Source organism: Nipponia nippon, unplaced genomic scaffold (assembly GCF_047370975.1).
Source record: "Nipponia nippon isolate SJK-2023a ecotype South Korea unplaced genomic scaffold, ASM4737097v1 scaffold_4, whole genome shotgun sequence".
In the NCBI taxonomy this organism is placed as follows: domain Eukaryota; kingdom Metazoa; phylum Chordata; class Aves; order Pelecaniformes; family Threskiornithidae; genus Nipponia; species Nipponia nippon.
Genome location: NW_028262358.1, coordinates 533,230 through 548,917, shown reverse-complemented (window position 1 = coordinate 548,917; position 15,688 = coordinate 533,230). Strand labels below are relative to the sequence as shown.

Here is a 15,688-nt window from a genome sequence, read left to right as displayed (position 1 = left end):
GAGGCAGAGCACAGGGACGCCGGTGCCTGGTGACGCTCGGGGCAGCGGCCCCGGCGCGCAGCAGGGCGCCCTTCCCCCGGCACCGGGCACACCGCACCCTGCTCTTCTCCCCCCCTTAATTCCTTTTTAATTAATCTCATCAAAAGGTGCGGGGCGCCCTGCCAGCTGCAGCCTGCAGCCCGCAGCCCGGCCCCGCGCTCCCCCGAGCCCCCAGGGCCAGCCCGGCAGGGAGAAGCAGGAGGCAGCAGGGGCACGCTTGAATTTGAAAATATTTTATTTGAATAGTAAATAATTATACAGTTGAAACAGTTCTATCGAAGCACTCTATAAATAGCTAACAGTTAAGAAAATAATGTGTGTAGAAAAAGAGATTGCATCTAAAAGTAAGAGCTGTCAGTTGCACAGGATAAAATGGTTAAGGTCGTGTGTTATTCTAGGTATAAAAGTTAAAACCTTTTTAGCAGATCCCTTTAGAAAAAAAAAAGATCTTCTAAAACGCACAGTGAAATGGCAGGCGGGGGAGACAAAAAAAGCGCATTAGAATATCTGCGATCAAATAATATCGATCTTCATAATTAATATAAATAAATAACGAATAAATAACATAATTATGCAAACCAACATATACAGATAGTCAACTCAGGAGCTACCTTAGTAAGGGCGAAACGGACGAGAACAGAAAGTTGGCATGTCACAGTTAAGGCAGTTTCTACAGCATTTTCTGGAGACCATCAACAGCAGAGTCAAGGCATTTGTGGCTATACTAAAGGAACTTCTCACTTCTCCTCAAGCGGTTTGATCTGTTCACATTTATAAAAACCGAAACGAACGAACGAAAAACCAAAAAAAAAACCCCAAAACAAAAAGAAAAGGCGGCGAGAGGGAGGCGCCGGGAAGGTGAGTGTAAAGCCAGATTCCAGCAGTTCGCAAGCCGTATTAAAGCTAAGGGTGGGGCGAGCCCGAGGCGCAGCCGGCGGGACGCCCCCGGCCCGGGAGGGGAAGGCACGGCCCGGCCCGGCCCGGCCCGGCCCGGCGGCTCTAGCAGGCGGGGCGCAGCGGCACCTGCAGCAGGATGACCTGCCGGTTCTCCGAGGGGTGGCACTTGTTGATGTGCCGGGTGAGGCCGGGCGAGCTGTAGAAGGTGGCCGGGCAGTACTTGCAGGGGAAGACCTGGGCGGCGTGCAGCAGGCGGAGGTGCCGCTCCTGGCTGCTCTTGCTGGGGAAGGTCTCCCCGCAGACGGGGCAGAGGCGGCACTCGGCGGGCGGCGGGGCGGGCGGCTCCTCGGCGGCGGGCTCCGGGGCCGCGGCGGGGCCGGGCCCCGGGGGCGGCGGCGGGGCCGGGGCGGGGGGCGGGTGGGCCAGCAGGTGCTTGCGCAGGTAGGCCTGCCGGCGGAACCGCTTGGCGCAGCGGGGGCACTCGAAGAGCCCCTCCTCGGAGCCCGCCTCCGAGCCGCCGCCGGGGCTCGGCGTGTCCCGCTCGCTGCCGCTGCCGCCGCCGCCGCCCGCCTCCTTCGGCGGCTCCTCCGCCGGCGCCCTGCCCGCCTCGGGGCCGCCCTTGGCGGCGGGCGGGCGCGGCTTGTGCCAGCGGCGGTGGGAGGCGAGGTTGGCGGGGCAGGAGAAGACCTTGTCGCACTCGGGGCAGCGGTACTCCACCCGCACGATGCGGGAGCAGCGGTGCTGCGCCAGCGCGAAGGGGTCCCCGTACTCCTCCTTGCAGAGCTGGCAGATGAACTCGCCCAGCGGCCGGGCGCAGCCGCCCCGCGCCTTGGCCGGCGCCTCCACCGGGCCCTCCTTGATGCGCAGCCCCAGCACGGGCGACGTGGTCACCTCGTCCTCGAAGGTCAGCTTACGGATCGCCTTCGCCTTCTTGCCCGACGGGGCCTTCTGCCGCCCGGGCTCGGCGCCGCCCGGCGGGCGCTTGGCGGGCGGCGGGCGGCCGGCGGCGGGCGGCGCGGCCGGGGCGGGCGGCGCGGGGGCTCCGCCGGGGCCGGGGCCGGCGGCGGGCGGCTCGGCGGGGCCGGCGGCGGCCCAGAGCTTGAGCTCGGCCGGGGCGAAGAGGAGCGGGTCCATGGTGGCGGGCACGGCCGGGGCGGGGAAGGACTCGGCCGAGACGGGCGAGCCCAGGCTGAAGCCGCGCTCCAGGTACTTGTCCCTGCTGACGGGCCGCGTCGGGCTGTACAGCGCCTGCACGGCGGCATCGGGCGTCCCGAAGGGCACCGGCGGCGGCGAGTCCCGCGGCGGGGGCGGCGGCGGGGCGGCGGCGGCGGCGGGGAGCGGCGGGCCGGCGCCGGCGGCCTCTCGGCAGCAGCGCGCCCGGTAGGAGACGGGGGCGGGCCGCCGGCTGCGCTTCACCAGGAAGCCCCGCGGCATCTTCGCGCCGCCTCCGCGCCGGCGGCGGCCGCGGCCCAGGCTGCCGGCTCTGCCCGCGGCGCGGCCGCCGCCGCCTTTAAGCGGACCGGGGCCATTGTTCGGGCCGGCGGCGGCGGCGCGGGCCAATCAGCGGCGGCGGCGGGCGGCGGCGGCGGGCGGGGCGGGCGCACCTGAGCCCCCGCCCGCGCGGCCCCCGCGGCGGCACGCGCCCGGCCCCGCCCCCGCACGCCCCGCGCCCCGCGCCGCCCGGCGCGGCACGCGCGGGCCTTTGTGTGCCGCCCCGCGGCCGCCGGCGGAGCGGCGGGGGGGGGGGGGGGGCCGGGCCTCTGTCCGCCTCGGCGCCAGGCGCTGCACGGCGGGTCCGGCACGGCGCGGCACGGCGCGGCCCCGCGCTGCCCAGGGCCGCCGCAGCCCCCCGGCCCGGCCGTCACCTGTTACGCCGAGCGGCCGCGCCTCCCGCCGCCCGGGCCGGCACGGCCGCGGAACGGCCCGCGGGGCTCCGTCGGAAACGCGAGGCGCCGTCGGAAACGCGAGGCGCTCGGTGCAGGGCGCAGCGGCTGAGGGGCGCGGACAGCCCCGCTCCCCGCGAAAGCCACCGCGCGCCCGCTCCGAGCGGGCGGGACCCGGCGCGGATGCGGCCGCGACCCGGCGCGGATGCGGCCGCGCCGCCGCTCGGGGGGGCCGGTGCCCGCCGCCGGGTGCGCGGCGCCGCGGGTCCCGGCAGGTGCAGGCGCTGCGGGGCGGGCGCCGGGCGGCCCCGCTCCCCCTTAACCCTTTGTCTGCGGCCCCGGCGCCGCGCGGGAGCGCGCGCGGGGAGCCCGGCGCGTGGCAGGTGGCGGCGCGGCGGGGGAGGGGAGCGGGGCCGCCCCCCTCCGCGCGCAGCCGGTCCCGTTGTGGGGGGCGGCGGGGCACGCGGGCGGCACGCGAGCGAGCGGCGGCCCCCCCCCCCCGCGGCCCCCCCGCTCGCCGCCTTTGTGCGCCTCATTAGCATAAAGCTGCGCGAGCCGGCGGGCGGCACAAAGGGGCGGGGGGGCACCCGGCAGCGCCGCTCCCCGGGCCCCCCTCAGCGGGGCGGGGGGGGGGGGGGGGGGGGGGGCGCGGGGCCGGCCTCGCCCGCGCTGCCTCCCCCCGCGTCCCCCCCCGCCCGGTGGGACCGCCGTGCCGTGGGGCGGGGCGGCCCGCTGTGCATTAGCATACAGCTGCGGGCCCGCCGGGCACGCGCCACCGCCCCCCCGCGGGGCTGCACACCGAGAGCCGCTTCCCCGCCCCCATCCCCCCGCCCCGGCGCTGCGCACCGAGAGACGCAACCCCCCCGCCCCGAGCTGCGCACCGAGCCCCGCTTTGCCCCGTCGGGGCTGCGCACCGCCCCCCCCCCCCCCCCCCCCGCCGCGGCCCTAGGGGTGCGGCGGGGCGCGGCCCGGCGCTGCCCGCTCACCTGCCGTCGGCGAGGGTCCGGCGCCGGGGGCGCTGGCCGGGGCGTACGCGGGCAGGTGGGCGCGGTGGCGGCGCAGGTAGCGCAGGACGGGCTCCCGCAGCGGCGGCGGGCAGGGGCTCCGCTCCGCGGCGTCCTCCGGGGGCGGCTCGGCGGCGGGGGGCGGCGCGGGCACCTGCAAGGCAGAGCCGTCAGCCGCCGGCGGGCGGGGAGCCGGCACCGGGGGCTACCCGCGGCCGGGGCTCCGGGGCAGCGCCCCCGCCGCCCCGGGAAGGCAGGGCCCGGCTCCGCGGGCTGCCGCCTGCCCGGCGCGGCCGGTGGCTAGCGTGGCTCGCCCGTCCGACCCCCGGGCGAGCCGCGCGTGTCTGCCTGCGGGGCCGCGGGGGCCGCGACCGCGTGCAACCGGGGCCGCGTCCCCGCGTGCAAGAACCCCGGGAGCGGCCGAGCCGCGGCGGGTCTGCCCCGCTGCCCGCCGGCCTCCCGCGCACCCCCAGCTGCCGCCCGGCCCCGGGCCTCGCTGCCCACCACCGGGCCTCGCTGCCCACCGAGCATCTCGCGGGGCGCACGCGTGCCCTCCGCTTGCCGTAACACTTCAACAGCTGATGTAGGTGCGCACTCCCAGCCCCGCCATCTGCATGTTTGCATAGCCGGAGCTCTGCATGTTGAAATAAACACATGTTCGCGATTCTGCGAAAGGGTAAACATTCCCCGCGCCGTCGCTGGGCTGTCAGCGACAGGCGAGAGCATCCCCGCAAGAGTCGTGCCTACAGCAAGCGTGGCGGTGGGGTGACAAGTTCAACACGTGGGCTAAAAACCTAGTCCCCGTCCCAGCTGTACCTGCCTTTTCTGTGCATATATTGCTTACTGCTAGTGCACGTTTCCGTGAATATTATCCCTAAACGCACAAGACTGACTTCCAGTTTCTGTGGAAACGGTAACCAGGAATGTCTGACTCCTGTGCGTTTACGCTCACAGTTCTTAGACACCCCCTTCGAAGGTGTATCGCAGTTCGTTACGAGTCTGTCTGCGTGCTGAAGTGAGCTGGAGGAGGAGGAGTAAAGACGCTTCTATATGGAAGCAGAGACAGCAGCTCTCCTGCTCCATATACAGCTACAGGCAGTCCCGAGGCACGGACGATACAGCCTGCGAGTGCGCGGTACCTGCTCTGTGTCTAGAAGGAACACCCAGGGGAGACGTATAAATGTGACGTTTAGTCAATATAGTTAAAAATCACCGTGAAGAAAATCCACATAAAAATACAGAAAGTAAAGAGAAACGTGCGTTCAGAGGCAGATACCGTCACCTGTGCTCACGTAAGCAGTTCTGGCTCATAGAGGTGCTTGCAGTCCGTCCAGCGAGACTGTTTTTGTGTGTCAGGACTACCGCAACAAGAAAAGGGTAAGGCAAGCGAGTCTTCAATTTGTAGGACACCGATTCCCCTTTCTCCCAAGTGGTTCACACTTGCAGCATGCGAAACGTGGGTGAATGATGGCAAGAAAAACACTTCCCCTCAGGCCTCCCATTCTGCACAGAATTTCATTTTGTGTTCTTTTCTAGACGTCTTCCAAGAGAATCTGAACCAAACTGCACGCAGGCACTTTCTGTATCGTGACGATGGGAGGCAAACTGCATCGAGCCCTTCGGGGGGGGGGGCAGGGGCCGAGCGCGCGTGGCCACAGCTGTGCCAGGCGACAGCACGCCGGTTTGGGCCACGGGAGCGGGGGGGCTACCCTCTACGCGATGTCCCTTCCTTTTGTCCCCCTGCCTCCACGTACAGTTGATTCTGTTTGTTTCCTGCACCGTTAAAAACTCTGTGAGCGAGTACTTAAACACTACTGCCGTCGCACGGGCTTCCCTTGCCTTGAACAAAAGCAAAAGCAGCACGAGGAGAGGCAGGGTAGATGGGTCCCCAGCAGCGGGCTGGGAGTACCGAGATCCAGGCTGCACATTATGTTTGAGGTCAGCCAGAAATGCACCAGGGAGCGGGGGAGGCAGTTCTCGGGGTCGTCGGAAATCTGCAGTTAGCAGTTCTTGTCGCGGAGTGCAGCGGGCTTTGGATTTTGAGCAGGCAAAAGTTACAGGCTGCTGAGACTTGCTACCTCCGTCTACGGTACCGAGGCCAAAGCTGTACGCAGCATTAGCAAACATTTTAATTTCATCCTTACTCAGGAAATCCACTTATCACAGAAAAAGCCAGTTGCTTTCCCTTTTTGGCTACAAAAGCCATTCTCTGTGGGTAGATGTTGAAAAATCTACTTCTCATAGGCTCAGCTGAGAAGGTTTAGGATGGCCTGTAGCGTATTCGTATTAGGAAACTAACAAAAAAAGGGGATAACTGAACAAAATAAGCCTCCAGACTCTGCTGGGCAGCTGTACTGAACTGCACGTATAATGCAAAAACGCTGTGAAGGAAAAGAAAGCAACCAGAAGCGCTACTGGCAAATTTGAAAATACGCCTCTGTAACAAAGCTGAACACTGCTGAACTTGGTGAACCCCCGCTGTGAGGTATAGGATCTGCTCAGGTCTCCCAGAGGAAATAGCTAAACAGAAACGCAAGGCTTTAAGAGAAAGATGGGAGAAGAAACCAAAGTGAACAACACTAACAAATTACCTAAATAATAAAATGCGCTCGCCAGTCATTTTTCTTACCTGTTCCGACATCAGGATTTGGCGCAGCTCCTTCTTGAGATCAATAAACCGATCGTGATAGATGGCCATGGACCAAGGTTCCCTGAAGTAGCTGGTTAAAAAAGAAGAAATTTAGTTATCTTGTGAACCTCTCATTAACCACTAATAAAGTATTTACCTGCTTTTTTGCCTTTATAAATTACAGTTCTGGACCCATCACGATCGTTTGTTCATAAAATGCCTCCCGTAACAGCATGGTCAATCAATTCTTTTAATGGATGTTCCTGATGTACAGCCAGCTTCAGTAATTACATTTAAAGTGGCTTAATTCAGAGCTGTGGCAAGACCCAGTGAAGAATCCTGATTTTATCAGAATTTAAAAGCCTGAAGACCTGTAAAGAACGGTGTCTCCATTATCTGTCCTCATTTGAGAAAAGCAGATTGCAGGATTAACTGAACTGCTGCATAAACAAATTAAATTTGTGTAGACAATGACACAAATGTTGTTCATCATTAAGGTTTCTGGATTAATAAAGGCCAGAAAAACAGGCCACCACCGCGTTGCAATATGTTCTTTGCACTAGTACGCCGAGGCTAAATTGAACCTATTCTAGGAGGAAGCTCTTGTAACTTTTTCTTTCAGTGACAGCATTCTTCTGTGAAAAAGGAGTAAAAGGATGGAGAGGACACGACTCGATGGAGAACCTCAAGGCTGTAAATATAACTGGAGGCAGCTAGATAACGAAGCTGTGATTTATTTTTCTCTTCTCTACAAGGAAAAATAATTTTTACAGCTTCAGTGAGATGCTCTGCGTGTAATTCTCGTTAACGCGAACCGGAGCCAGGAGGTGCACCGCCTCCATCCCAGTAATGACTGAACAGATGTCAGCAGGGTCGCCCGGGAAGTTTTAAGACGAGTGCGTTTGCCTGGCTGCGACCAGCGTTCTCGGCTTTGCAACGGCAGCAGCACGCTCGGCGCTGCCGTCAGCAGTACGCGTACGCTGTTGCTCGGCTCAGTTGCATCGTCTTTAAATGAACATCTGGGTAAAGCAACCTAAAAGGCGCTACACAAGTTTAATAATTCTGACCTAGCTGCCTACAGAAAACTAATGTGCAGTTTCTGTTTTGCAGAAGATTTTTTTTTTTGGTGAACATCAAATGGCAGGATTTCCCCCCTCCCACTCTTGGAACCTCAGCTCTCACCGACGCCCTGCACAATTAATGACACTTTGCGCACCTGGCAGAACGTTGCTGGGTTTTTTACACGCTCATCCCACCCTAAGCTCTCTTCCCCTTCCCACCGTGCCCCTTCCTCTGTGTTTCTCTTTGTATCGCAGGCTGGCTGGGGCTGCCTCTCCTGGATGTGCACAGTGCCCAGCACAGCGGGGCTCTCTCCGATAGATGTTTTCACAGTATAAATATTTATCGACACTATCACAAATACCGTGTTCTTGCTATGGTAAGTGCTGCCCAGCCTGGGAGTCTCTGGTAGCACTTTACCGCGACTGGCACTACCTATTCATTCGGATACGAAACATTAGAAAAGATGGTCTGAGCTTTAAGTATCCTTACTTAAGTAATTATATACCTATGCTGTAGGCAGAGAGCTAGAGAAGAACAGGCTATTCCCCCAATATTTAAAACCCCTTCAATTTCAGAAGAAAAACCCCACCCAACACAAACCTTTAACTCAACCTTGATACTAGATAGCAGAGCAGGGAAAAGGGGGTGTTACACAAGAATACATTAGGGTAATTAAAGACTATTTTTACTGATATGCCCTGCGAAAAGCCATCTTCCGCTGGCCAAGCATTTTGTTTTCAAGCTGGCATCTTAATTTTAATTCTAACCCTGATAAGGTGATTTCATCTCTTGATTGAGGCACCTCTTCCAAGTGTCTTACCTTGGTTAAGTTGTTCACCTACCTGACCGAGATGTTGCATTAAACGATGCGTATAAAATGTTTCAGGGATACTACCTATTACTGCTGCTGTTACCAGCTCAGTCCATAACTGCGTTTCTAACTGTTCCTGTCAGTATTCACAGAGTTGGAGCTCAAAACCTGACATGTGTCACCCAGTTTGCAGTATTTAATGCAAATAAAATGCCCTTTTTTGGGAAACGAAGACTGTCTTGTCTGTATTTTCTAGCTAGGCTGCCAAGAGGAGCTACCAGTAAACAACACGTGCTCCCGGATTCCCTTTACTTCCCTTCACCTGAAGAGATGTAACCACCAGAGGCAATTTAAAGGTACGCTTCACAGAAACAATTCACTTTCTTTGCCGGCTCTGCCTTTTTCTCTCTTTACCTTTTCAGTTCAAATCACCTTCCTAAAGGGGCACCCGGTGTTTTTGAGAAAGCAGATCTACATATGGCTGCCGAAGGGAAGTTCAATAATGGAAAAGAAGCATTTGAAGCCAAACCAACAAGTTGACTTTCTGAGGCTCATTCTGAATTTTATTACCACTTCAGCAGCGGTCCCTCAGGGCAAGCTGTAGAAGGCTTGAAAGTATAATGCTCTTCAGTATACAAGATGAAGCTGGCATGCTACCAACAGAGGCTCAAAGGCTCCTCAGCTATCCCGAGAGCGGCATCTGCCACATGTGTTTGCACCACTTAGTCTTTCATAACCTGCCAGAGCGATCAGGCTAAATATGTACACGATGACAAGGTTTGCCAGGAGCATAACGGGTTTTCAAACTTGGTCACTTCCTAACGGGGATCCCCTGCTGGCAGACTTTTATATCGGCAGAAGCTATCATGGGAAGGCATTTGTAACGAGAGGGGATGAAACCGTCTCCTTTGGAAGACAATAAGCGACACCCTTTTTGTTGCTAGGAAGCTGGTCTCGCCTTTCATTGACAAACAATATTTAAAGTCTCTTCTGCCTCATTTGTGGTGCGTAGCCTACGTTAGATGAAAGGGAAGAAGGAGGAAAATATTTAGTGGCGTCCTGTACAAAAGACAGGGAATCTCTCCCTTTCCAAGAGGTACAGCATTAAATAAAATGGACAACGTTGGCCACTGCCAGCGAGCAAAAATGGAGCGCGCGTGCGCACGGCTTTCCATCTGAGAGCCATCTGTATTTGTTCTCCGTTTCATTTGCAACTACACACCACTTTCGCAGGACGAGGCTTCTGCCCCTGCGAAAGCTGGTTCTGAAGCTGCCGTCCGTCTGCGGTGCGTCCTGGCGCTCCAAAGCAGAGGCAGCGAGGACGCGATGCTGCCGTCTGGCAGCGGTTCTGCCGTCCGGGTCAGGTCTGACGGCACGAGAGGTGCCACTGACAGCAAGACGTTAAAGCCAGAAAATCTTAAAAATGCAACAAAAAACCTTCAGAATAACGCACTCGGTTCGTACAACAACAAAACAAAAAGCAAGGTATAAAGTTAAAAAAAATCAATAATTGAAGTTTTTATAAATAATTTGAAATCCCATGACAAGAAAGTAATGGCGGACAGGCGAAGACCAGCTCTGTAGCGTGAGCTTACCTACTCTGGCAGACCTCATCTTTCATCATTCGCAAGCTTGGCATGACTGCACTACTCATACAGATCAGTTTTATCACACTGCTGCAATGTTCTGCAAACTTCTGCAAGTTGGGCTTCCCCTCATGAAAATGAAGCAAAGCCAGGCCCAAGTAATTTCCACTCATATTATGAAAGATGGGCTTCTGAGGACCATTGTTCATTTTGTCTTTATGCATTTCATATGGGGTGCTTCGCTTGGAAAATCTCAGCTGAAATCCTGCCCCTCCCCCAGAAAAATCACTGGTGGAAAGAGAAACTGAAAGCAGTGATATGGATGTATCCAACATGGCAAAAAAACCCAGAAGCCAATTTTTAAAAAAGGTTTGATTTTCTCATTCCTCTTAATGTGAAAGTAAATCTCATTATTACAGCCTGAAAAATAGTGGTTTTCTTCTTAATACGAGGATTGTAATACGTTTTTAATTACTTCCATTCCTTTTCTTGCTGCTTCCATGAGCCTGCGGACAGCAGGGATAGCGGCCGCGGCCGGGCCTGCGGGCACACCTTATGGAGTCACCCCTCCCTGCAGGTGAGCCTACCAAATTGCCGGAGCCCGTGCGGGCGCCCTAGGGCGGCATCCCCTGACGGGAAGGCCCGAAGCAGCAGGCCCCGGCTGCTGCCCCGCCGCCGCCGCTCTGCTGCGAGGCCGCGACAAGGGATGCAATGCAATTTTAATTTCCAGGGCATTCTGACATTGCTTCCCAAACACAGTTTGCAGATTAGCAAAAGTCTTTTCTCCAACACAAGTGCACATAAGAAGAAATGTCCCATCTTGCCAGGAAAAAAAGAGAAGACGCGTTGCTTTGGGGACAATATATGGCTGTTCTTAAGACTCTGAATTACAAAGATATTGTGATTCTGGTAAAAGATATAGAGTATTCCCAGATATACCTTGCATAGCTGGACCAGGAATCATAAAGGTTAAATTTAAAGACAATATAAATAAAACCACTGAGCATTTCCTACTAAATATCATCTGCCCGATAATTTTGCAAGACAGCTTGTTTACGTAGGTAAAAAGCAAGACTAATTTGTGTAAATCCCATAAAGCACCACCTGAAAGCATTGTTCTTAGTCACAAAGAACATAAAACGTTCCCCGGTTTGCAGTTTCTTAAAATTCACTTACAACTGCTGAGCAATCCAGCAAATGTTGAACCAAGAGCACGGTTGTAGCAAGAAAGCTATTTAACTCCTGGTTCTATGGTTCTACTCACGAACACCTCTTTGTCCATGCGTTTTAGTCGCTCCTGGTAAATCCAGTAATCTAGGACTCTGTTACTGCCCCGACCCAGCAATTAGTGAAATCAATAGTCTTACGGACAATGAATCTGTGATTTACTTCATCAGGCAGATTTACAAAATAACGATCGTGTTCGCTAATTTATAGGTTGACATTTCTTTTCTACTTTTTGGTAAGTAAATCACAGAAAGGAAGCCTGTGCTTTTTTACCACTTCTACCAGAACTATGACCAAACCCGCAATGTCTTGTCTTTGGAAGACAACTGGTTTAAAACTGGTGGGTTGCAAACCCCTTTTTTCCTGTAGCTGCAATAGCAAAACATAGCGCAGTGCCACTACTTTGCAAATGCCGGTTATCCATCATGACCGATAAGTCATTTCTGTTTTCTGCTGTTTTAATATCCTGGAAACGTTACATTAACATGCCATTACCTGGAGGCACCATCAGAAAGCAGATCTGGGCAATACTCGCTTTACGTTGAGATACTGCAGTCCTTTCCTATTCCAAGTATCCTCGAGAGAGATTCTCCGTTATTTCAGCACTGGAATTTGGTAAAGTTTAGCTACTTTACTAGATAGTAGCAGTTATTGTGTACCTGATTCTCACTGAACCGCTCTTTAAACTTTCTAAACTCCAAGCTCTTTAAAAATCATATAAAATCATTTCTGTCTGCTCTTTTTATGAGGAAGTTATGGCTGACCCTGAAATACGGTTTATTGCATTTTTTCACACAGTACTATTTCACACGTAATGTATCATGAAAAACAATTAAAAGGAAATTAAATCTGACGCACAAAATCAACAAACATGCTGTGTGCAGTGGTATGATTGCTTTTCTGCAATTACTTGTTTATGAATTCAGAGTTCAATCATTCATAATGGTTTGCATAATTGTTAATATGAATCAGCAAGGTTCGACTGCAAATTAACGTGGTAAGATTCAGCTGACTAGCCTTTACTTACTAATTTGGACACGGGGTTTCTTAGTAACATAGCTCTTCATTAGCAAGTTAGTTAGCTGCTCCTTAAAAACGACATTAATATATAGAAATCTAAAGCCACCTAAAGAGGTCTACCATTTATATTGATTTGCTCTGTAAGGACAGCTTTACCAGTGCACCTTGGGGTCAGCATTTAATTCTGGTAGCAAAAAAGCTGTTAGTGCTTTGATATCCCTTCATGTGTTCCTCTTTCCTTATCCTGCCTCTCTCTCCATAAAAAGCACACAAATTTTCCTCTAATTAGGCTGCAAAGCGTACTGAGTAGCATTAGTCCTCTCAGCCGTGCTCACTACCTGCCACCTTTCCTTTCTGTCTTTTTTCATCCCTGCAGAAAATAAGTCTCACTGTCTGCACGATGAACAAAAGCCTAAGGTGGAATCCCTTAAATGTAATGACGGCGTGATAACGGTATGGGATCCGGCAAATTCCAGGCAGCGGTGCATTCTAGTATTTCTCTTAATGAACAACCACTCTTCACTTTTGAAAGTCTGGTTTAAAAACAGCTTTTCTATGAAGCATGCATTTCACGTTTAAATAATCGCTGATTATCCAGGCTATAAGCAATAAGTTTATATCTTTACCGAGTCCTTTTAAAAATAATACCGAAAACATCAAATGTTCTTCTTTTTCCTGATTTGTTACATTGTGAGATTTATTAGAGTTGCGTCAATGAACAGTCCAGTGTGGTATTTCTGCTTAAACTCTCATTAAATGACACTGCTTAATAAATCACTCTTAGCCTAATGTAAACAGTACTATGATGTGTGAATTGAACTTAAGTAGGAAATATCGAAATGGTTACTTTAAAATAAGTAAATGTTGTTCATACCGCTCAAAATATTTTTGAGCAAACGCTTGTACAGCTAATACAAAAAATGTAACGTGAGCATCAACGACAGGGTTTGAAGAGAACAGCTAAGGAAACATCCAGTGATATTATTCACTTTTGTAGTTTCTGGGTGGAATTTTCCAAAGCATCTTAGCGAAAGGCGGTTTGACTCCCTTCGTGCATTTCTGTTGCACGTTTGGCAGCCTTGTGTCCTACTGCACATCAGTACCTGTCGCTGTTGAAGCTGTGCCACTTTCAGTAGGGTATCCCTTATGTTTTCAGGGTGCTTAGCCTCTTGGACAGCAGCACCCACCCCGGCCAGGCCGCGCGCAGGAAAAGGAGCGCTAGCCTGTTTGTGTGTCGCCTTGCTAACAGCAGTGAATACACATCTCCTAACACACATCGGGGGTGGATCACCGCAGATCTGTGCACGTCTAAGCTGCTCGTTCCCTTCAGATGCGAGCACTGAATCCTGTCTGCTATTCTGGCACCAGGAAAAAAATTCCTTTGTTGCTACATTTCAGCAAAATCCCCTGTACTTTTTGTCCCATGCATAGGTACTGCCAGAGTCATAAGCCACCTCCCAACTCCCACTTGCCAAAGAGCCTCTGGTTAATGTCTGCCAACGGGGGCTTCTCTCTACGGACCTCATACCCGCAGTCCCCAAACTGACCTTTGCAGATCGGTGGACGTATTAGCCCCAACTCTGGAGAACCCCAAAGCTTGCAATGGAGATGAGGTGCTCAGAGTGCACCTGCGCCTCGCTGCAAATAGCTTTGCTACCGTGCGATGAACGGTGGCAAGTTCGTCCTCCTCGTGGTGCTACTTGAGACCACTACGCAGGGCAGACAAATTGTCAATGAGTTAGACAAGTCCTTACAATGCTGGAAACCAAGTCATTTAAAAAAAAAAAAAAAAAAAGGTCTTTTTAAGCTCAGCTTGGATGAGTGTGCCTGTAAGGTTTCTCCGCTAATCATCCTTTAAAATACACGCTGCCTTCTTGGACTCCTTCACAGGACTGACGCTGTAACACTCTTCTGCTCTTAGCTAGAAAGCCCACAGATAGACACAGCAAAATCTGAACGCCCAGCCTGTGCGCACCAAGATGGCTCCATAATGCAAACTGAAGCGTACTAAGTACAGATGACTAAAAGCACATTTCTGGTAAAAACTAAATATAAACAAAATATAAATACAGCACTTCGTACTCTGTGTTATTCAAAACACTTTGATTGCTACACCATGTGTTAGTCTATCAGCATGCTTTACAAATTGTTAAACACCAGAAGCGCCTAACATACAGCATCTTACTAACTTCAGCATTACGCAGAGCGTAAACTTGGTGAATAGGTACAAGCAGCAACTCGAGAAAGGGATGGCTAAGCAACACAACCACCTTCTAAAAGGTGCCTTTTAGAAACCGATTGGCATAATGATGTTGCCTCTGGCAGGCCACTTCATCGCTGTCAGCCCAAATCTGTGCCTCTCCCCCAGTGATGCTGCCTTTGCTGCACTCGCTGTCATGCCACAGTGGTACTCCTTTGCCTCCTCATCAGTTATCACTGCCACATTAACGGGATGCAACCAGCATCTTCTGTAGGTCACGGCTGAAAACAAGTTCATGAATACAGTCTTACAAAATCCCAAGCAAAAGAACACTCACACCTAATTTGATAAATAAGCTACTTAAGTATTTTAGAAACTAGCGAGTCAGATTTTTTTATGCATTATGTTAGTAGATTTGGTTTTCATTACCGCCAAATGAAGCCTGCATGAAGCACTTCTATCTCATCTTAAAGGCATGATGCCAGTGAGCATCCATTTGGTTGCCAAGTATCAGGAGACCCCTCTAATTATCCGTTTTGTACTTAAGATGCAGCAGAGGGAGATTCCACCGCTCTGCGGACACGTTCCATAACTTGGCAACAGCCTTACAGTTGCCTTCATCTCGGGAGAGTACAAAAGGGTGCAACTGGCTGGTTACATTCCTCCTTTGTGAAGCGGTATGGAGCCCTGATGACCAGTAACAAATCTATAAGCTTAAAAATGAAAGAAAAAAAATATTTCGGAGCTCTCTCCCCACCCCCCTCTTTTATCTGCTGCTACAGCAATGGAAAGAATCTGAAGGCTTTCAAGCGAGCACCAGAGACCTCCGAGGGAAGGGAAGGAGTGCGGTACAGGGGACACTTCATATGAAACCTACTGGAATTTGCTTTCTTCTTCCTTCAAGAGGAGTCTTCCCTGTTGGAAAGAGCCTCACTCTTGGGTGCTCAAATTCCAGTTGAGCCTTTTTAAGATGCAACCTTATGGGGAATGAATAAAAATTGCAGAAACTCCTTCCTGAAGTGGTTTCCAAATCTAGGGAGTAATGCTGTTAAATTTCCAGGTGACATAAAAAGTTTCTATCCGAAATCCTCGGCTTTAGGATACTGTGTGTTTGGTTCCTATGGTTTTGCCTGCCCTGACATCGGACAACTGCACCGCAAGACCTCTCTGCTCAGGAACGCAGCGGCTGGAGGCCCAGCTGGAGGGAGTACACGTACTGTGGTGGCACGAGGCAGACAGAAGGGTGGCCATCACTGATGGCAATGGTGCCTTTTTCTTGGAGCACAATGACAAGTGAGGATGAGGCTTCTCTTGGTCCGTAGATATCGCC

At 53.3% G+C, this 15,688-nt stretch overlaps 2 protein-coding genes across 6 annotated transcripts in view; both read right to left on the bottom strand.

Moving 5' to 3' along the window:
- Window positions 1-15,688, bottom strand: part of CFAP61 (cilia and flagella associated protein 61) — a 133,896-nt gene that overhangs the window by 22,027 nt on the left and 96,181 nt on the right. For 2 of the 5 annotated variants that reach the window (XM_087774672.1, XM_087774673.1), the window contains exons 25-26: window positions 6,453-6,543; window positions 3,806-3,977 (exon numbers count right to left, since the gene is read on the bottom strand). In XM_087774672.1, the coding sequence (XP_087630798.1) occupies window positions 3,806-3,977; window positions 6,453-6,543 (263 nt within the window). Of the gene's footprint in view, window positions 1-3,805; window positions 3,978-5,562; window positions 5,928-6,452; window positions 6,544-15,688 lie in introns of those variants that run through there. The other 3 variants (XM_087774675.1, XM_087774674.1, XM_087774676.1) reach the window with 2 other exon arrangements.
- INSM1 (INSM transcriptional repressor 1) lies at window positions 257-2,452 on the bottom strand. Its single transcript, XM_087774681.1, has one exon. It carries the CDS (start codon window positions 2,368-2,370, stop codon window positions 1,039-1,041), a length of 1,332 nt encoding a protein of 443 aa, XP_087630807.1. The 5' UTR covers window positions 2,371-2,452; the 3' UTR covers window positions 257-1,038.

Excerpts from the sequence above, each read along its gene's own strand:
- INSM1 (XM_087774681.1), bottom strand. The coding sequence starts at position 2,370 with ATGCCGCGGGGCTTCCTGGTGAAGCGCAGCCGGCGGCCCGCCCCCGTC.